The following is a 22,053-nucleotide window of genomic DNA, read 5'->3' on the forward strand; positions in this document are numbered from 1 at the left end:
GAACAAGTTGGTAGTGGCAAAGAGGACCAGCCATCCTACAGAAAGTTGGAGAAAGAGAGATGGTCAGTGAACAAACTCATACCCAATAGCCTGTCTACTCCATGAAATAGATGAGTTCATCTATTGAACGCAAGAAAGATGGCATTCCAAGACTCAGAGCCTACCCAAAGTGCCCCAGAAACTGTGAGCTATTGTGTCCGCTGGATGAATAGGAGGGTCGCTCTTAAGAGGGGGTTTCTGAATCAGCATTCACATAACTGGCCCACATAGATACAGGGCCACTCTTCATGTGAACAGCTGTGACTGCTCCGTTTATCAGCTCATATATGCTTTTTACTGCCTTTGAGCCAACAGGTGTCAACCTTCTTCATACTGGAGTGAGGCAGCCACTCCCATTGCCATCTTCCTTACGAAAGACAGGGTCGTTCCAGCCTAGAACATAGGCATTCCTGCCCAACAAAAGACTGACACTTTTTTATTTTAAGAAATAAAAAGCCTCATTTTAATGTATTACTCCTACTAAATATATACTCTATCTTATGCTGAGCCTATGGCTATTTAAATCACGCATGGTAAAATATTCTGAGAAATTTAGGTATGTGGGAGGGATTAGGGAGTCTGAATGAATCTAGCTGTAGTGCCTGCTCTGTCCCACAAGAGACTGAAACATTGCTGGTTACAATCACTTGTCTAATGTGAAGCAGAAGCTTCTTTTAAAGGTAACTTTTCCTGGGGATTATTCCATACTGAATGTAATATTTTCCTAGGGTTTTATGAATGCAGTTTGTGAAGAAAGAACAATACTCTGAAAGGCAAAATGCTGGCATGAGCGCACACAATGCAGGCCACTCATTCCTAGTCATTTTTACAATGATTTCCATGAAGCCAGTTCCCGAAACAGTTTAGGAAGCTGTTTGGAAATGTAGCATGACGGGAACTACAAACTGGTTGAGAGTTGACTTAAATACCTAGGAAAGGAGTGATGGAGCAGCATAAAACAGGAAGGTGACTTCACTTTGAAAGCCCAGGGAAAGATAGCCTCATAATTAGAGAAAAGTCAAAAGTGCCGGCCCTCTTCTGCCCTGGGAAATGCATGGAGGGCTGAGCCGGAAGAAAGGAGGTTGGAGCTTTTAAGTGAGCCTGAAAGACACTGGCCTTTAGGAGAACAACCAACATGGTCTCACCTCAGGCAGAAGAAACCCAAACAGTTCTTGGCAAAGAATAGATAAATCTTCTTTAACTCACTCACGAAACCCTTCATTATGACCTGCAGGAGTGTTGCTGGAGTGGGTTGAGTAACCCATTGTCTAAACTTGCCTCATGGAGAAAACAATGAAAAAGCAAATCTGTGTGTGTGTGTGTCTGTGTGTGTGTGTGTGTGCGTGCGTGTGTAAGAATATATACTTCAAACTTTCCAATATTCAAGTTTTTCTTTCAAAACAGAAAATTTTAAGCAACAATATCAAATTCTAGCGAAAAGATATCAAAATACAATCCTTAATCTATGATCCTGCAATTAACAGCAGAGTCATTCAGAAGCATTGTCTTCCGGGTACTGAGTGAATAATGCTCTCCCTACGGGCTCTGATCTGCCCTCCCATCCAGCCCATGTCCTTGTTTCCAAGGCCAACTGCAGCAACTCCTGAGTTTCAAAGCTTGTAGAGCCCTTGTAGCAGTGTCCTTTAAAGTCCTCTGCTAACTTCCAGACTTCTTAGTTTGTAACGTAGAGCTCAGCGCCTACAGGTAAAACGTGGATGATTTGTCCTTACCTTAACCTAGTGAAACGAGCACATCCTCCAGAGAGTGTGAGCCCCAGGATAAATCTCTCGGCCAGGTTGGAGAGTTCAGACAATGGCCACGTTATGTATGTAGCCTAACTTCCAGGAAAATAGGTCACTGAGAAGTGACCTATTTAAGCAAGGAATACGCATATAGACCTGGAGCAGTTTTAATACCACCAGACAGCACAGCTGGCTCCTTCCACCGTGACCATGGCCTGTCTGAGAGTGCTTAGTGGATCCTTAGTGACATGAATAGAAGTGATTCCAGCCCTACCAAGTACACTACTCTTGTGCAAAAACCCTTTTGTGGCATACACACCAACCACCAGCCCCAACCCCACCTTCTTCAGCACAACACCAGCCAGGGCCCCTGTGGACTCATTGCAGCAGTGGAGAGAGGGCTAGATTGATCCTATAGAGCTTATTGCAGGACTTGAACCAACATTGTTTTGACAACATGTGTGATGAATGAAGTCAAAAATGTTTTCCCAACCACCAAGGTGTGAGGAGGGCTGCGTTGAAAGACACAGCTTTTGAATATTCAGGAATTTAAAGTAAAATGTCTTTCTCCCACATGATCCCGTAAAACCAGAGGCTTTATTCAGCAGAGTACTTGTATTTGATCCTTTGATCCTTCACCACCAGCAAAACCGCACAACAATTATAAGGACGGGGGACCTGTAGGGGGCTTACTACCGCTTCACGTCACTACCTAACTTCATTACCAGATTGAGACCAGGTCGTTCTCCCTACTTCAGAGCAAGCAGAGCAGAAACAGGACCAAATCAAGTCCCAACCTCATGGAACAAGCACTTGTCCTCCCCACCTGTTTCTCCGGGGACAGTGGCTGAGCCTTGTGTGAACTTTTCTGTTGCAGAGATACCCTCAACCCCGGGGACAGAAGAAGAAGAAAGTGGTGAAGTACGGCATGGGAGGCATGATCATCGTTCTGCTCATTTGTATTGTCTGGTTTCCTCTTCTCTTCATGTCTTTGATCAAGTCTGTCGCTGGGGTGATCAACCAACCCCTGGATGTCTCGGTCACGATTACCCTGGGAGGTTACCAGGTAATTGCTGTGACCTTCCTCCAGGTCTCACCCATCTGTTGGTACCTTATCTAACACGGTACTCTTTTCTAATAATCACCTAAAATTGGTTTATTAGGTTTTACCAATACATATTTCCTATCTAAATTTTGACTGTTCCGCAAATATGTGATGTTTGAAACAAGGTGCAGTGAAAAAATAGTAGAGGAATAATCACTTCAAAAAGGGATCTCTGAAGCCAGTTGCCACTGGGTACTCAGTGGATAACATACTATGTAAATATTTTTCCTTTAACCCAGAATGCAGAAAGAGCTTTGTAATATTGACACTGTCTATCTTGTTTTCCAGCCTATTTTCACAATGAGTGCCCAGCAAAGCCAGCTGAAAGTTATGAACCAGACAATGTTTGACAGATTTATGCACGGTTTCTCTAGGGACACTGTAAGTAAATGCATAGAATAAATCTCTATGAAGACCTTTCATCTAGGTGAGCTCACTGGTTGTCTGTTACTCACTGCTGTGCTATGGCCTGTGGTGGGGGGAAGGGTTTTCAGAGATTAAGTTGTACACAGCAGAGTCCTGTCCACTGACCACTTTGATAATCTAGGACAGCGTGTCTATAGTACTGAATGTAAGGGTTAATAAACAGTTTTGATTCCGAACATTTTAATGTGAGCTCAACAGATCTTGGTCCTCTAAATTTTTTTTTTTTTTAATTTTCAAACTGTGGTAGACATTGACCTCTGGCTGATGGAGCTACTCTGGGAATCTGTCTTAAAGAAGTAATTCAAAGTATGGGAAAAGCCCTATGTCAGTACCTACTTCTGAGAACATCCTCTTTATTAGTAAAAACTGGAAGCAACTTGAAGATTCAACAAGTAGAACTGATTAAATAAGTCGTGGCAGATGTATGAAGTGAATTTGATTAAAACTGGCTTCCCTAGGGTTGTCATAGTAGGAGAAGGCGGCTTCCACATTATAGTTTATTTACATAATATATTGTCTGAATATTTTTCAAGCAACTTCTTTTATAATAAGAAATCATCATTACAAAGACTATACATGGCATGAAAATTTCTCAAGATAAGCCATAAATCAAAAAGGGTATAGACTGTCTTGAATCATAAAAAATAAGGTATGCATCCTTACTGCATAAAACAGCAATAATGTGCTGGTGGCAGAGTTGTGCCTAATGGTATTCTTTTCTCTACATTTCAACTTTTAATAATATGATAACATGATTTTTCATAATTAAAATTTGTTTTATAAGTAATGCTTTTTATTTAAAGAAAGTGATGAGGCAAACAGAGGCTTTTCTCTTTTGTAAAATTATCAACATATAATGCCCACTGTCCAAACTAATCTTGAGGGATGAGCAGCTATGAGGAAAGGACCAGGGTGTCCTGGGTGGATTAGATTTGACTCCCATGAGAGGGACAATTCCCAATAGTTGATAAATTTTCCTCTTAATGAGAAGGAGAAAAGACACTGAATCATCTGATTTTTCTTCTTGTTTAATTGTAATGATTCCGTAGCTGTACTAGCGTGGCAGCGTCACTCCTGGGGTTCGGTGATGTAACTGTGAGCTGCCCATCCCTGTGGGTAGGGGAACTAAGTTAGTGCAATGGAACCCCAAGATAATTCATTATAGAAATGTTCCTTTCATAGGAAGAAATCCTCTCTATTACTTTTCAGTTAAAAGGAAAAGTAATAACTCTCTTTATACATCATGATGTATATGATCTATTGATGCATGTGTATTTGTGCACATACAGGGTGCTATGCAATTTCTGGAAAATTATGTAAAAGAAGACATAACAGTAGCAGAACTGGAAGGAAACTCAAATTCTTTATGGACCATCAGCCCTCCCAGTAAGCAGAAAATGATAAACGAACTCAAGGACCCCAATAGTAGCTTCTCTGTTGTTTTTTCATGGAGTATTCAGAGGTAGTTACTGTATTTCCATGCATAATTTTCCCCTTTCCCCAATCTAAATTCGGGGTGGGGGTGGGGGGCACAGTATAGAAAACTTAATGTGACTCTTAGTTTACATTACATCTTGGGGACATTCATTTGATGCTACAGCTAACATTTTTGTTTATTAAGTAATTGTTTGCCTGGTAATCATCGATAAAACTAAGGCCTTCTTACTTTTCCTTTTTTCCTACTAATTTCAGTTTTAAAGAGAGGCTGGTAATGAGTTCTATGAACAAGAGTGAGAGGTAGAGAGAAAAGAAAGAGGATGATGACTCATAAAATGAAACAGAGTCTGGGTGTATTGTAAGATTTCCTTGAAAGATTGGAATTTGGTCTTAATAAAGGAAGTGCAGCCTCTGGAACCCCAGTTTCTCACCTGCATCTCTCCACCATTGGGGGAGCCCTAGCAGATCTTTTGGCAAGCATGAGGTGTGAGAGCAGCTTGGAAGACCCAGAAGGGGAGAGCTGAGGGGAGATTTCACCTAAACTGAGCCAATGCCAGCACGCAGCTGCTACTTCACTTGTTTGGAGAGAGCATGTCTTAGAAAAGTTCTTCGATCCAAACGCCTGACGTGTTAGGAAAGCAGTTTTGGGGCCTCAACATAATATACCAGTTGATTAGTTTAGTTTTGTTCGTTACAGTCTTGTGACTCAGGACTCTATATAAACTTATTTGTCAGTCAAGTTTTAAGTTCATTTGGATCCACAATTCCAGTTTTTTATATGAAATTAAGAAAGAATCATGATAGCTACAGAAGAAAGTTTTCTAGTCTCTAAACTGATTTCTAGTCTCTAAGGAAATAGTAAATATTTCAAAGAGGGCAGCTCAGAATTTAAAGAACTCCTTTAATATTATTTTCTCCTATTAAATGTCCCAAATTTCTCACATGGATTTCTGTACTGCCAACATTTTACTTCCTAGCCTTTTCTTTGAAGAGGTACCAAAAATAACAATAGTAAAAATCAACTTCTGATTGAACATTCTTTTTAAAATGTGGTCCTATTAGTCACCATGGAGATCAACTTCACTGGATTAATATAAAAAGTGTTTTGGAAATTCATATCAGAGCATCAAGATGTTTTCTATTTTGGTCAGCAAACTCTGCCTCCTTACCTTCCGTCTATTTTAAAGGTGTTTGTGGCCTCCCTGGGTTTTACAACCTTGGTTGTCTGAGAAGCTAGACGTAAAGGTGAGGTGGACAGAAAGGGTTGGGGTTGGTAATTGTGGACCCAATGAAACCTTGGTGAGATTAACAAAATTAAGACTCAAGTGAGTTTTTGAAGTCTCTTCCAGACTTTTGAATAATCATTGACATTGAGTTGTTTTGTTTTTTCTTCACAGAAACATGAGTCTGGGTGCAAAAGCAGAAATAGCAACAGATAAGCTTTCTTTTCCTCTTAAAAATATTACACGAGAGAATATAGCTAAAATGATAGCTGGCAACAACACAGAAAGTTCAAAAACACCAGTGTAAGTATATTGTTCCTGTTAATGTAGCTTTTATTGTTCCTATTAATATAGGTGTGTGTATGTGGTGCAAAATTTCTATCTACAAATCATCATGTGCAAGAAATGCAACTTTCTTCATTCTTTGATAACGCAAGTGAATTTCTTTGGAGGCCTCATGGTACTATTCTCTTTCCTCTCGTTCTGTCCACGTAGTCAGGGAATTGCTCTCGTCTCTGAGTAGCAAGACTTGCTGTTATATAACCATAATCACCAAAAGCCAGGGAAACACCCTGCAAGATCCCTTTTATGTTATTACACTTTTCCCAGGATTATTGAATATCTGGCTAATGAATGGGGGTGGGGGGTGAGGGGAAGACAAGGGATAAACACAAATTTGAGGGAAAAAATATATCTTAATATATTATCCTGCCATATAAGTACTCCATTCAAAACACATCCAAACAGTGATGTTTAGCTTCTAATTTGAGAACTAGCAAGAAATAAAAGTGCTATTGGAATGAAACTGATAAATGAAGTATTACAGATGTCTACCAGCCATAGCCCGGTTCTGTCCTCCATTTTTATGCATTGAATATAAGAACCGCCATAATGCAGCCCTCCGACATATTCCTGACCAACATAGCCTTTGTTAACCACTAAAGTTGAAAGACCCTTGAAGATCATCAAATCCTCCCCCATCATTTCCCATCTGTGAAAGCAGGTCTAGATCAATGGAATGACCTATTCAGGTCACCCCGCTCATCCCTGTAGAGGTAGGATAAGGTCAAGTCATCAGTTCTCTCTTCACACCTTACTCTTGTTACTAGATCAATTCATGCAGTCTACTTGATTATAGTTATTTTTGAAATCCTAAAAATTAAAATTAGAAGAGCTTACACAGTTATTGATGTGGATGATAGGCTTTTAGCAAGAAGGACATCCCCTTGCTTCAGAAACAGCCACAGACATGGAAAAATCTCTGTGTCAGATTTGAAGCCATTAACTACCTTGTGTATAGTGTTTACATGAGTAGTTGGATAAAACCTGGTTAATTTTTTTCAGCTTCAGAGAATTCTGATTATAATGGAAACCCATAAATTATGATGACTACACATTGTAATGACATACAAAGCCTCTTACCATTGTTTGTTTGATACAAGGTCAAAATAGCAACCAAAAAAATCAATTTTACATGGGTAAAACAACTAAAACTTAATTACCTTTTTTTTTCCTTAATGCCAGGACTATAGAAAGGATCTACCCATATTACGTGAAAGCACCTAGTGATTCTAACTCCAAACCTATAAAGCAACTTTTATCTGGTAAGAACGGGAAAGAATCATTTCACACCTTTGTTTTAATCCTTCTTTGATTTAACTTCTACAGTTTTCATTTTTAGCCTTCATCAAGCTACTTTCCAGTTTGCTTTCCCCGTGTGACATGGTTTGCAAGAAGCACAAGGCTCCTGGCTGTGGTCATGAGCTGGAGGAATTATTCACTCACCCGGGAGCCATGTTTTTCATTTTCTTTTTTTTTTTTTTTTCATTGATATAGAACCTGATTGACTTAAATCCATATTTAGTGGCTTATGTTACTAATTAGTCAGTTTATTTGTTTCTATTAGGAACCATATATGTGGCAGAAAACTGCCTCAAACACTGTTAAATATGAAGAAGACCCCACAATACGAATAATGAAAAGATAGGATGAAATGTACTAAATTCTGCTCACAGGTGATTAAGTATCAACAGTAGTGCTCAAGGCACTCTGTTTTCCCAATACAATAGTGATGGGAGTGAATTGATGTTTTTGGATTCTTTTAATATTCAAGCATTTTTTGACTTTATCAATTACCCAAAGCAGAGTAGCTGTATACATCTAGTCAAGGTAGAAGGACAATGCAGTATCCAATTCATGTTCATTAATTTGCCATCATCGCTGTCACCAGGCTCTGTTTGGCTAATGTTTAACTGGAAAGACAGAGATGTAAGTAATCAGTTAGAATCCCATGGAGATTGCCATAAATAGAGACAGGATTGAGGGCCCAGAGGGCGAATGCTAGCCAGACCACACACCTGAATGCTTTTCTTCTTCAACAGTAAAGAAGTATGTCTTGCAAAGTAATTGCAAGATGCATTTAGAAGTTTGGTATTTCCCTTTTAATCCAGATTAGCTCTAGAAATGTTTAGTCTGAGAATACAGATTGTTCAATAATCAGTTTTTCCCGTGAAAGGATTCTGTCCCTCAGCAGGCTCTTCCCTGAAGGTCCTTTCCTTCCAGAGCAGGTCCCAGCTGGCCAGGGGCCATTCTTTCAACTTCCTTCTGCTGTTTGTCAAAACATCTTGTATGTTCACAGTTCCCTTCCTCTTTTTCTTCAGCCTCAAATAAAGACATGTCCTCTCTCCCTTCCAAGGTCAGCCTCTCCCTGTGCCCCAGGTCCCATCCCCTCCCTGCCTTCATTCCTGCAGCATCATTTATTCCCTTCATCTTTTTATGGGTTCTTTTCCTCTCCCCACACTGATTTGTCTGCTTGTGATTTGAGTCCAGCCTATAAAGTCCTGTTTTCCAGATCATATGGCCTTCATGTTCTCAGATCCTGCCTATAAAAACCTAACTGCTTATCTGATGAGCTTTACTGAGTTGTCTCTAATCTTCATCACAAAGTATATTTAGCATAGTTTGGTGGTTATCACCAGTTTATGGGGGAGAAAACTGAGGTTCAGGTGTGAAATACTCAGCTGAGGTTATACAAGCAGTATGTAGATGAACTATATCCAAACTGGGGCCTATCGGGGCCTACCTGGGCCCAGAGCCAGATTTCCCCCCTCAGAACTGTCTCTAGACTTCAGAGCCAAGATTATTCCTGTTCCTGATTGTTCTGAGTGGTTCACATTCTTCCTGGGTAAGGACTTGATCTATACCAGTCTCCTACCATTCCTCACTCTTCTTCATCCATCTATCCATCCGTCCATCCATCGAACAAATTGGCGTTTATTGCCAGGTATTGTCTTAGATTCCTATGATCTAGGAATTCTGCATGAAATAATGCAGACACAGCCCCTACCCTCACAGTATTTACAGTCTGCCACCATTATTCTCAGTGGAGGCTCTCTGATTACTGGCAGGGGTAGCCTCTTCTAAAAAACACCTATTCTTTATAACTCTAAGCTTTTTGTTTGTCCTTTTACTATTCCTTTACATTCACCCTGTGCAATCACTGACCATTCCTTATGGGTTTTCAGAACTTTGCAAAGCTCATACCATTAATCCTTCTTCCACCTGTTGAAGTTCTCACTCAGCAAAACTTGGCTCAGAAGTCATCTCCTCTGGGCAGCCCTCATGGATCGTACCAAGCTAACAGACATCGTCAATGCAGGTCCTATGTTGGTTCCATATGCCCATAAATTACGTTGATGTCTATGGCCTTTTCCCATTGAGATAAGGAACCATGCTGTGTGCAACGTTTAACTCCTTAGCACCTAACAGAGTGCCTTCCTCTTGGAAGACACTTGATAAGTGCTGGTAATATGAATAAATCAGGCAATTAAATCAAGAGTCAGTGGTGGGGGGTTTTAAATATCTAATTAATTGTTTGAAATTATCAGCAAAGATGCTCAGGTGATGGGTCTTCCACTCTCTCTCTGTGATTTGACTGCCAGGCACATGTAGCAGCAGTGACTGACCTCTTTAGTGAAAAAGAGAAACCCCACACACACCTAGGACCCACTCTTATTTTTCTATTTGCATTGTTAACATGCCCATATCCCATCCTGGAACTGTATGCTGTGTATAGTAACCAGATTTTGCCATCTAAGGACTGTTGATGTGCATTAAATCCTAAAATTCTCATGCTAACTTGATTTCCTTTTTTTTCTTCCAGAAAATAATTTCATGAATATCACCATCATTTTGTCCAGAGACAATGCAACTAAATCTGACAGTGAGTGGTGGGTTCTCAACCTGACTGGAAATAGAATATATAATCAGCATGCCCAGGCCTTGGAGCTGGTGGTCTTCAATGACAAAGTTAGCCCCCCGAGTCTGGGCTTCCTGGCTGGCTATGGGTAAGGGCTCATTTAACCTTTAACAGTTTACAAGAGTCTACTTCCGTGTCATATAAAGTTGAAGATGGGAAGCCTTTGATTTTCTTAAAATTCTCAAATTTTATAGCTGACATATTAAAATTCACAGATCCCTGACCCTCCATCTTAAAACATGAGGAACCAGAGTCCCAAAGACATCAAAATGCCCAAATGCCTTGCCATTAATGATAGGACTAGAAGCTATATTTCCAGCTTTTTAGCTACACCTTCCTGTATGGCATAGTTTGAGGCAATTCAGTGTTTAAACTTAGAAATTGGCATAGGGTTATCTCTTTTCTGCTTAGATTTCCTTATGACCCTAGCAGATATAAGATCAAGTAGAAATCAGAGTTTTGGACAAGCCTGATGTTACCCTTTAACCACATTCTTATGCTTAAACCCTAGGACACACACCTCCCCTACAAGCACAAGTAGAAAGTTTTCCATTTCTCAGAATGAGCCTCTTAAAAAGTCGTCGTCTATCTAAAGTTTTATTATAAACATAAATCTCTAAGAAAGACAGTGCTGTTAAAGTGCAAAGTGCATATAGTACAATTGAATTTTTACCAAATATGTTATGTGGTGTATGCATGTAATATATGTGGTAAAACCACCTGAAGTTCATACATGAAACAGTTAACATTGGTAATTTCCAAAATGTGAGATTTCAAAAGACTGTTATTTTTCAGGTTTTACAATTCTATAATGCTTAATTTTTTAAAGAAAATACATGAATTACATCTTTAAAAAGTAAACGTTTTCACTAAAGGGAAAAAATTTAAGTTTATCATATCTTCTATGGATTTTGAAGAAAATTTTTATTATTTTTTTTTCTTTTAGACATGTTCTATTAGCCACATTTAACTGCTGGATACAGTTTCTACTTATTTTATTTTTTTTTTCAGTATCATGGGATTATATGCTTCAGTTGTCCTCGTGATTGGGAAGTTTGTCCGTGAATTCTTCAGTGGGATTTCTCACTCCATCATGTTTGAAGAGCTTCCAAATGTGGATCGAATTTTGAAGTTGTGCACAGATATTTTTTTAGTTCGAGAGACAGGGGAACTAGAACTAGAGGAAGATCTCTATGCCAAATTAATATTCCTGTACCGTTCACCAGAAACCATGATCAAATGGACTAGAGAAAAAACAAATTGATACCTTAGGACACAGACTGCAAATCAAGTTAACGTTTGAATTCTCCAAAAAAAAAAAAAAAAGCACAATATTCTCATAAGAGCTAAAGCATTTCTAGTTCAATGGAAATGATTTCTCTTCTGACAGGTGGCCAAAGGGAGTTGACTTCCTTTTGCAGTCAGAGCTACCTTGCAAGTTAAAGGCGCTATTGAATTTGTAATTCCGTTTCTCTGAAATCAGGGCTACTTGGATTATATTTTAGTCAATGGTGTCTTGCATTCTGATGGACTATGTGAAGGAATCATTTATGGGTCTCCTCCCTCAGAGAAACAGAAGAGAAGAATAAGTAAGAAGAAAAGACACCATGTTTTCCTGTGTGGGGACTGCGCCCTTCCTGAAGAGATGCTTTATGCATGCACAGCACCCTGTCGCCACTGGGGAAGATGCTGTGAGGAGAATAGGTGGACTTCAGCGCACCCGAAATATGCAACAGCAATAGGAGGCTGAAAACTCCTAAACATGTTTCTAGGAGGCAGAGAGAGAGAGCCAGTGACCCACGAAGATGCCAGTGGATGGATAAGCCTCGTTCTAAGCAAAAAGATAACATTAGTGACACTCTTACTGCCTTATCTTAACTGAAGACTAATACATTTTTTTTTCCCATTAAACACCAGTGACTTCTCAGGGAAAAAAAAAAAAAGCAGCAAAACAAATATGTGGACACTGGCTTTGTTGAGGCCCAGCTAGTGACTCACTTCAACAGTGGTAGCTGTTTAGCTTCAGAGAGTTACTGCTCCTGGTAAAACACAGACACGAGGTAGAAAAAGTGCCGCCCAGCGGATGTGGAATACTTTGACTTTGTAACTCTTTACTCACTGAGCTCATGAGCACTCTTCTACCTTCCCCATTCCTGAACATGCTTTGTCCTATTTCGATGATTTAAGGCAATGGTTTTTCCAGTATGTGATATTTTCCTTCCTGTTTTTCAGGTATATCAAAGAGTTTACATATTCGAATTCACATTTTTACATCTGAGACGGGTTTTTTAAGTTCATAATTATGAAAGAAATATGTATATTGAGCTTGGGAAAATTAAAAAAATGGCCTTTTCTTAACTTATTATTATTGGTAATACAACATCTTCATTAAATAACAATGTAGCATGGAAATTAATGACTGAAATGTAGTTGTCATTCCATATTAAAGTACAGTGTCTGAGAAGAATCATTGAATGGACTAGAATATGTAAAAAAAAAATGATCTTATGTAGTTTGGGTTCAGGACTGACTTAAAATAAAGCACATCTTGCAAAGTCATTTTAAGAATGCTCTTCTTTTTTGCATGAAGTAGGACATGCGGTTGTTTTCAATGTAGTGTACAAGGAGTTTGAAAAAAATCCACTAAGAATCCACTTCTTGTTAGTTTTATTTTATTTTTCTCATACAGGTGCTGTATATGTATAATATGAGCAGGAAACAACTGGTAATAAATGTAATTCCAAAAAGGAAACTGTACAGCGAATATGGAGCTTTAAAAAAAGAGCAGAGTTCAAATGATGTTCAGTGTCCTCTAGAGAATCAGTGTGTATTTGTTCAACTGTGAAAGTCAACGTACTTCCAGCCCCCCGAAATAAACTGCTTCAACCACTGTAACAATAAACTCAAACTATTTAGAGAACTTTTGGCCCACATTCTGATTTCCCGACAACAGGAAGAGTCATTATACATATTTCTGATTCTGAATTCTTTCTTTTAAAAATGTCAACAGGGAATTTACAGAGAACACATTATAACACATTTAGGAAAGAGGAAAGTAGGAAAATGCTCCTGAGAAAAAAGTGTAAAGGTAAAGTATACCAGAATTTTAACATTCCTTAAGCAAACAATTTCCAAGTTTCAAGAAAAAAGCCTCCTGGTGCGCAAGGAGGGAAAATGTAGACGATTAACATATAGCAAATGTAGGAGAAAACACCTTCCAGGGACGCATGTGTTAGAGTGGAGCTGGAATAGAGAGTGAGGAGGCCGGGCTTCTAGTCCTGGCTTGGCCGCCATCAGGCTGGGAACCCAGACCAGCACGTCACTTCCCTTCTCCAAACTTCTTTTATCTGACAGTATGAAGGGATGGTCAGGCAGTCAATAGCCACATTCCAAGCCTCAAATGAGCTCCTGCATTAGCCCAGTAAATGAGCCTTATGAAAGCAGATTGTCACTTTGGACTGGGTTCTCTGGAGATGGCCTCTGAGATGGACTGTTACCCGAGGACATTTGAGAGATGACTCTGAGAGTTACACTGATCAGCAAGGAAGGCAGGATTAGGCAGAGGGACAGGATTGACTGGCCATGCAGCCACAATTGAGTTTCACCCAAGCCTGCGGGGAGTGCAGGAGCTGGGGTAGCCCTTCCTTTCCTGAGCAAAGGCGTCAGCAAGTCGTTGCCACAGCCATGCCCTGAGTGAGGCTTCGTCATTGAGGAGGTGTTCCCCGAGGCAGGAGCTTATGGCCTCTGAGGGCACAACATGACCCTTGAGCAAGGATGGCCATGTGAGCGTGCAGAGGGGACCTGGGAGATCCAGTACCTACCAAGTCTGCCCTTGAGCCACTCAGACTCATTGGCTCCTTACAGTAACGGTGTAAGATCCTATTTCCCTTACAAGAAAAGAGTAAGATGCAGGAGCTCCCCATAGCTGCTGCAGCTGGTTTGAAGGCCATGTCTGACACGCATCATCCGTCTAGTGCACCCCGTATTCCACATCCCCCTCAGTCTCACCAAGCACCCTGCTCATCAGACAGAGCCAGACTTTCAACCTTAGGACTCCGGTGTCCTAGGTATCCGCCCTCCTCAGGTGGTACACTTGTCATTCAGTCTGGCCTGCAGTGCCACCAAGTCCCCAGGGATCCCTGAGCACCAACAATTCCTCCCATCCCCACTGAGTGACAATAACCCTCCTCTTTCCCATGCCCCCGGTCAGCTACCTGTCTGTAAGGTGACTCGGTTCCCTGCCTGAATTGTCTTATTGTCCTTCTAGTTTAGTCATCCTTTCTGAAATAGTCTCCTTCTCCACTAGTTTTCAAATTCTGATATCTATTGTTCCTTACTGTCTTACATTATGCTCTTAATTTATTTCAGTTTTCTTTTTTTGAAATATTGATTATAGTTTTCACCCATTTGTGAGCATATCTTTCTGGCAAACCGTCATCTCTAAGGACTTAAACCTTCTCCTTATTCTTTTTTACTGATAAGAATTTGATATTGGATTAAAGTATAGTTCTTTTCTGTGGCTCCTTTGTGTTTGACATTAGTTTTTCTAACTTTTCTTGGAGTGGGGGGGACACCTCCTATAGCTCCAGGCCCCTGGAGCCCCCTCCTCTGGTTCTGAAGTGTCACAAACGAGCGCGTCCTTTCTGAGCCACTGCGTGGTTCTCCTGTCCCCTTCACATGAGCCCCTCTTCCCAATAGTAGCTGTTCGGCTCCATCTCTATTCCCAGAAGCTTCTCCAGGTAGCCTGGTCCTGGGAGGGAGATTACTCAGGTAATCCCAAGCGTTCTCAGGCCCAGCCCTCCCGGTCCCTTCAGTCCATGCCCACCCCCCCCCCGCCCTCACCCACAAGTGAGGATGGGCACAGCCCCCTCCCAGGGTGTCCAGGGGTTGGTGTCATTGTGGCTACTGATCTCAGCTCTGCCAGACTACCCATTATTTCTCTCTTTTTCCTTCTGCATTGGGGGTGCCCCCACATGTCTTCTTACCACAGATTCTGTGGGGTTTGCTCTTACTGGCCTAGTTCTCCCCTGGGGATTTTTGGGGGGTGAGGAGAAACGGAGAGTGATGGAAGAAGCATGAAACACAGGACTGCTACTGCCTTTTCTTGCCCTAATCCCTCTAACCACAGTATTTCAACACAACAGTCAACAGGAAAGGATACAATTATTTTCACAATTAAAGGTATCAGACTTAAATTACATTGGCTACTTCAATTAAAATATTGTTTTTCTTATCAGTGCTTTGGTGCAGTCAGTATGCACAAATGATTGCTTCTCAGACACTGTGTTATTTGGAGTGAGAGCAATTTTGTAATAAAATGTTTTTAAGGCCACACACATGCCAGGTACCATCCTGATTTGAATCCTGTGCAGAGAAAGCGGGGGCAGTTTGCACACCTCAGTTGTCCACTGGACCCAGTCCTTCACACACAGCGTGTAATTCCTGCACTGCTCCCAGCTGCAGCTGTTTGTGTCCAGCCTCTGCCCAGTCACCTGCACCATGTGGCCAGCCTCCCTGGAACACAGCATTTCGAGTTCAGCATTTCATATGCAGGGAGAGCATCTTGACCTTCCCAGAGAATTCCACTGTGGCCCTGCCTTGGACATCCACAATTTAAACATTATATTGGCTTTCCTTGGTTCCATTTCCCATGTTGTTTCTATGTGGACAGTCAACATCAGAGGTGGCTTAAAATAAGGGATGAGAACTTCCTAGCCACACCCTGACAACCCTGGCTGTGGCCCGAGGAAGAGGCTGAGGTCACACCGTCGGGATGCCCAGCATAGGGGAGTTTTCCACGTTTGCTTCCTCTGGGGCTACACTACTGTTGCTGCTACTTTTGGTGCTATAGGTAGAGAGGGACCCCCAAGAGCCACGCTGCAGGGCTGGGTTGGGGGTGGCAGTCCTTGAGTATGGGCTCATTTGGGGAGTGCTCATCCTCGACTGCAGGATGGATTGTGGGGTGCTGGTCCTCAGCTCTGGGCTGGGTGTGGGAGTGCTAATAGTCGATTCCGGGCTGGGTTGGGGAATCCTGGTGCTCGATTCTGGGTTGGGTGTGGGAGTGGCATTCCTCGACTGCAGGCTGACTGGACAAGGGGCAAGCTCTTTGGCATTCTTGAACCTTGAGGGTGAGGAAGGCCTGGGGCTATTGAAATCCAAACAACAGAAGGACCTACTATGATGGTGTGGCCCTTCACCTTGGGTTTGTTGGTGCTGAGAATCAGGTAAGTGGCTTTCTGTCTGTCGTAGCTTGTGTGTCATTGAATCCTGAATATGGTCGCGCTCAAAACCCATTTTCATAATCTTCTTGGTCACGCAGGGGTCCACGTTGTCACAGGATGGCTCAATGTAAGGCCTCAATGTCTCCTCCTGGCCCAAGTTTAGCCATCGGCCCTTCATTACTTTTCCTAGCAATCCTCTGTTGCTGGGGTTGAGGGTTATTAACCTTTTTAAGATCATTAGGCATTCATACGACACGTAAGAGGACACATGGAAGTGCCCTCTCAGTACCCGCTGCCATGTCTTCTTCCCACAAACGGCAGGATCCCAGTGACCATCTTATAGAGAGGCACTCCCAGGCCCCACACGTCTGTTCCGTCTATTCCGGGGCCATCATAGTTATGGCCCCAGAAGAGCTCTGGGCGGCATAAGAGAGGTTGCCACACAACATGCTCGGCTTCTGGCCATGAACTCTTCATTAAGACCAAAGCCAATAAGTTTTAGGTTCACTTCTGAATCCAGAAGCACGTTCTCTGGCTTCAGGTCCCTGTGGACAACGCCCCTCGGGTGGCAGTACTGTACAGCAAATACCAGCTTCCAGAAAATGCCTGGGGCCTCAATCTCGCTCAAGCGGCTGTGGTGTTTCAAATAACTGTGCATGTCCACTCTGCACACATGTTCCATAATGAGGAACACTTTTTTCTTGGTTTCAATCACCTCGAATAACTTCACAATACTTGGGTGGTTCCAAGCCTCATGCAGCTACCTTCTAAATGTCCGCAGGAGCTCTGCTGATGAATGACTTTGACAGCCACCTCTGCCCTGGTCAGAATGTGCCAGGCCAATCTCCCCTTGGCAAAGCTTCCCTGGCCAATGGTGTTTGGGAGCTTGTAGTGGCCAATATCAGGGTCCTCCTCAGTAGAGATGGCTACAAGGTCATGTGACAGGGTGACCTGCTAACTACACTGATAGATAATACTAACTATCAATGCTAACTATGCTAAGAAACAGTACTAACTATGCTAAGTATGGGAACTACTACTAACAAAGCTAACTATGCTTACTAACGATGCTAATAAATAATAGTAAACAATGGTAACTATACTAAATGTCTTATCAATGCTAAGTATACTAGCTGAAAAATAACTTTTCAGAAAATAATGAGTAAAGGAACAAGGAAATAGAGAAAAATGAGAAAAGAACAAAGAAAAAAATTGAAAAAAAGAAAACTGAGAAAAAGGGCAAAGAAAAATCAGAAAATGGAAAGTTATGAAGGAAAACAAAAATGAGAAAAAGTGTAAAGACAAAAGAAAAAATAAACTAAACAGAAAAAAAAAGAGAGAAAACAAGCTAAATGGTCCAACTCCGACAGGGCACCACAAATCAGCTTCCTGGGTTATAAGGACAAAAACCTCAGCCCTGCCATGAGTTTATATAGGATTTTTTGTAATTCCATCACGATGGTGCTTTATGAGGTCCAAGCGAGATAGGAACAATCACAGCTGGGCATAAGCCACATGGTTTTCTCACTTATTGGTGTCAAGACCCCTTTACTCTGGAAAAAAAGAAAAGGGACCTCAAAGAGCTTTTTGTTTATGTGGAATATTAAAGGCAGATATTTCCTTTATTAGAAATTAAAATTTGTAGTGACCTTTTCATTTATAATTTGAAAATCTGTCATAATCTTTGTCTTTTGAAGATCTTATAGTGTCTGCACTTAAAATATTCAATTCCTTTTTCTTAAACCCCAATGGTCTCAAAATGATGCTACAACTTAAGTGATATCACGACATTATAGGAAAATGTTCTGTCACATAGGACTGGATAAGGTACATTACGAACATCTATAAAGCCGAGAGTAGGTATCGTTCATAGCTATTTTTGCCGAAAAGTTCATGAACAGATTTCTCATCAGAAACCATGGAGACCAGAGGGCAGTGGGTTGATGTATTCAACGCATTGAAGGAAAAGAGCTGTCAACTAAGAATCCTATACCTGGCAAAACTGTCCTTTAAAAACGAGGGAAAATTATAGATATTCCCAGATACACCAGAGCTGACAAAGGTCTTTACCACTAGACCTGCCCCACATGAAGGGCATTCTTGTGGGGCAGGTCTCTAGGACAGTAACTCACTAGGACACTAGGCAGTAACTCAAAGCCTTATGAAGAAATGAAGATCTCTACACAAAGTAAATGAATGGACACTTATAAAAGCTGGTATTGTTGTACCATTGGTGTGTAGCTCTACTTCGTGTTTTCTACTTAAGAGATCAATGTGTAAGAAAACAATTGCTAGCCTATGTTTTGAAACACAAAATGCATAAAGATGTAATTTGGTGACATAAATAACTGGGTGGGATTGGAGCTGTGAGGGAGCAGAGTTTTGATATGTTCTTGAAATTAAGCTGGTATAAATTGACATAAGAGTGTTATAAGTGGAGGGTGTTAGGTCCTTGGGGTGACCAAAATATATTTCTCATTTATTTGTCTTCATCTGGGGTACTTGGCTCACAGCACCCTTGGAATTTCCTGAGAGATTTGAGCAATGAGAACTTTTTTTATATTTGGTCTCTTGTCCTCACTTCCTGAAATCACGTCAGAGCTATAAACGTGAAATGAGTTTCTTGTTAGTCTTAATAAGTCCCTTTCAACCACCACTGGGTTTGTGTTAATGGGATGACACTTGGAAAGCACCTAAGGATGAAATGAAGGCTTGTTGCTGGGGAACCCGGTTATGAATAGGGGGCAGTGGGGCTGGAGGTGGACTCAGTCTCCAGTGGCCAGTGAGATAATCAATCATCCCTATCTAATGAAGCCTCCAGGAAATCCAAAAGAAGACGGTTCATGGAGCTTCCATGTTGGAGAACCAGAACACTTCCATGTGCCACGAAGGTAACCTCCAAACTCCACAGGGACAGACGCTCTTACATTCGGGAATTTGCCCCATGTATCCCTTCATCTGGCTGTTGATTCGTATCCTTTAATATCCTTTATAATACACTGGTAATCTAGTAATCTAGTTTCTTGAGTCCTGTGAGCTGCTCTAGCAAATTAACCAAACCCAAGGTGGGGGGGCATCGGAGCCTATGATTGACAGGCAGTCAGTGAGTAGCACAGGTGACCGCCTGGACTTTGGATTGGCATCTGAATGGGGTGGGCAGCCTTGAGGGACCAGCCCTTAACCTGTGGGTTGGAGGCTATCTCCTGGTAGAGAAGCTGATCAAAGCCATGGACCTCACTCCTCACAAATGCACATCCTCCTCTGCAAACCGAGTCACGGAACCCCCATGCATCGGCCACAAAGGAACAAACCACAGAACCGACAGCGGCATGTGGGACAACTTGCCCTGACTTTCACATATTTAGTGTGCTTTTAACCAAGTGCCTTAACTATTTGGGGTTATGTTTGCTTGGAGAAAGATCTGGCCAATATATGCTTCAACAGCAAGGAGATATACGAGGTCAGACAATTAAGTTCGCAAATTCATCCTAGAAAAAGTGCTACACACCTCATTGCTGAATATCACTATGGTCACCTTCGAAGTACTCCCCTTGGGAAGCTATGCACTGATGCCAGCGCCTAGTCCATCCTTCAAAGCAATTTTGGAACTCATTTTCTGGAATGGCCATCAGAGCTGTCATATTATCCTTGATGTCCTGAATTTCATCAAAATGTCTTCCTTTCATTATTTCCTTTACCTTGGGGAAAGAAAGAAGTCATTGGGGACCACATCAGGTGAGTATGGAGGGTGTTCCAATACAGTTATTTGTTCACTGGCTAAAAACTCCCTCACAGACAGTGCTGTGTGAGCTGGTGCATTGTTGTGATGCAAAAACGATGAATCGTTGGTGAAGAATACAGGCCGTCCGACTTTTAATACAGCCTTTTCAGCACTTTCAAGTCATAAACTCAGTTAACTGTTTGTCCAGTTGGTACAAATTCATAATGAATAATCGCTCTGATATAAAAAAAGTCAGCAACATATTCAAGAACTTAATTGTCAGATCATGTATAGCCGAGGAGATGGTGCCAAACATAAAAGATGACAGTGTTTATTGCCACACCTGGCTGAGAGATGATGAGGTCTGTGTGGTCACCAGTGGCCAGGAGGTGAGGGAAATGGGGAGATGTTGGTCAAAGGGTACAAAGTTGCAGTTATCTGGGACGCGTAAGTCAAGAGATGTAGTGTACAGCATGGTGACTCTAGTTAACAATTCTGTGGTGTATACTGGAAATTTGCTGAGACAGGATTTCAGGTGCTCACACACACGCACACACACATGCAAATGGTAACTGTTTTGATATTTAATAAATCTGAAAGGAGTATATAAGAGAAAAAAAGAAAGAAATACAGGAGACTTGACTTTCCTCCAAGCACTTCCAGCTGTTTGGGGCAGTGATGCTACTGGCCACACTCCCAAGTGTGCACAAACTCCGGGGAACTCAGAAGATGCAGCCTGGGGACTTGGCCCATGGAATACTGGCTGATGGGTCAGGAGAGCCTGTGCTCAGGAGATTGGGGACCCAGGGTTCCAAAACCTGCTGGTGAATGGAGACTGGAGTGGCAGTGCCATATGTTGTATGCTTCTGGGGTACCCGGCCTCAGCTGCTATCGTCTATAATCATATGACCTCCGTGAAGCACCTTGTCACTTCTAGTCTCAGAAGCTAAGTAGGGTTGGGCCCAATGAGTAGTTGGTTGGAAGGCCACGGGGGAAAACCAGGTGCTGTAGGGTTTTGCCAGCCACCTCTCATTTTCTCCCTCTCCTTGTGTCTTTCCTTTGCACTCTCCCTCCTTCCCCCTACAGTTCCTCCCTTCTTTGGCCATTGTTGGGTGTACCGGGGGTCCAATCCTGGTCAGGGTTGGTGGTGTAGGGGGTTCCAAGTAATGGGGGTTTTCAGGGATCATGGCTGAGATGGTGCTCTCTGGGCTTGGTGGTGGCTCCAAGTGGGTGAGACAGGTTGGGGCTCAGCAGGAAGACAGTACTTAATGCCATGAAACAAAACAAAAAGGGGGAGACAGCAAGAACCCCCGCAAGTACAGCTAGCTAGAGCCATGTTTACTTTAAAGTTTTTGAATTCTTCTGGCTCTAGCACTGAACCGCACCTTGGACGCACAGCTACAGAAAGACATTTTAACAATCTCCATAGTCCTAAAGCTTTGGAGAATGTGCCCATTTGGTGGAAAGATATCCAAACTAATCAATGGCAGTTAGGAACCTTGTTAACATGGGGACGAGGTTATGCTTGTGTTTCTCCAGGCCCGGAAGAACGTCCTTTGTGGGTGTATTAAACCATATCATGTACAACGCACTGAAGACAAGCCTGACAGTCAACCACCGGAAGAACCAAAAGATTTATTGGACTCTTAATTGCAGCTATTATGGGAATAATTGCCATAGCCACTGTAGCTGCCGTTTCTGGAGTAGCTCTACACCAGATGGTACAGACCACTGAATTTGTACAAAAATGACATGAAAATGCTAGTAAATCTTGGAATCAACAAGTTAAGATAGATCAGGAAATTAATGTTAGATTAGCTGATTTAGAAACTACTGTTGTATTTCTTGGTGATCAATTGGAAAATCTCTGTACTATGATTA

The 22,053-nt window shown here is 41.8% G+C and overlaps 1 protein-coding gene across 1 annotated transcript in view; it reads left to right on the forward strand.

Moving 5' to 3' along the window:
* Window positions 1-12,769, forward strand: part of PIEZO2 (piezo type mechanosensitive ion channel component 2) — a 430,456-nt gene extending 417,687 nt beyond the window's left edge. The window contains exons 47-53 of the mRNA XM_033087551.1: window positions 2,659-2,847; window positions 3,175-3,267; window positions 4,602-4,774; window positions 6,147-6,275; window positions 7,497-7,576; window positions 10,135-10,318; window positions 11,242-12,769. Of these exons, the coding sequence (XP_032943442.1) occupies window positions 2,659-2,847; window positions 3,175-3,267; window positions 4,602-4,774; window positions 6,147-6,275; window positions 7,497-7,576; window positions 10,135-10,318; window positions 11,242-11,494 (1,101 nt within the window). The 3' untranslated portion in view covers window positions 11,495-12,769. The remainder of the gene's footprint in view (window positions 1-2,658; window positions 2,848-3,174; window positions 3,268-4,601; window positions 4,775-6,146; window positions 6,276-7,496; window positions 7,577-10,134; window positions 10,319-11,241) is intronic.
* The last annotated feature ends 9,284 nt before the right edge of the window (window positions 12,770-22,053 follow it).

Source organism: Rhinolophus ferrumequinum, chromosome 19 (assembly GCF_004115265.2).
Source record: "Rhinolophus ferrumequinum isolate MPI-CBG mRhiFer1 chromosome 19, mRhiFer1_v1.p, whole genome shotgun sequence".
Taxonomy (NCBI): domain Eukaryota; kingdom Metazoa; phylum Chordata; class Mammalia; order Chiroptera; family Rhinolophidae; genus Rhinolophus; species Rhinolophus ferrumequinum.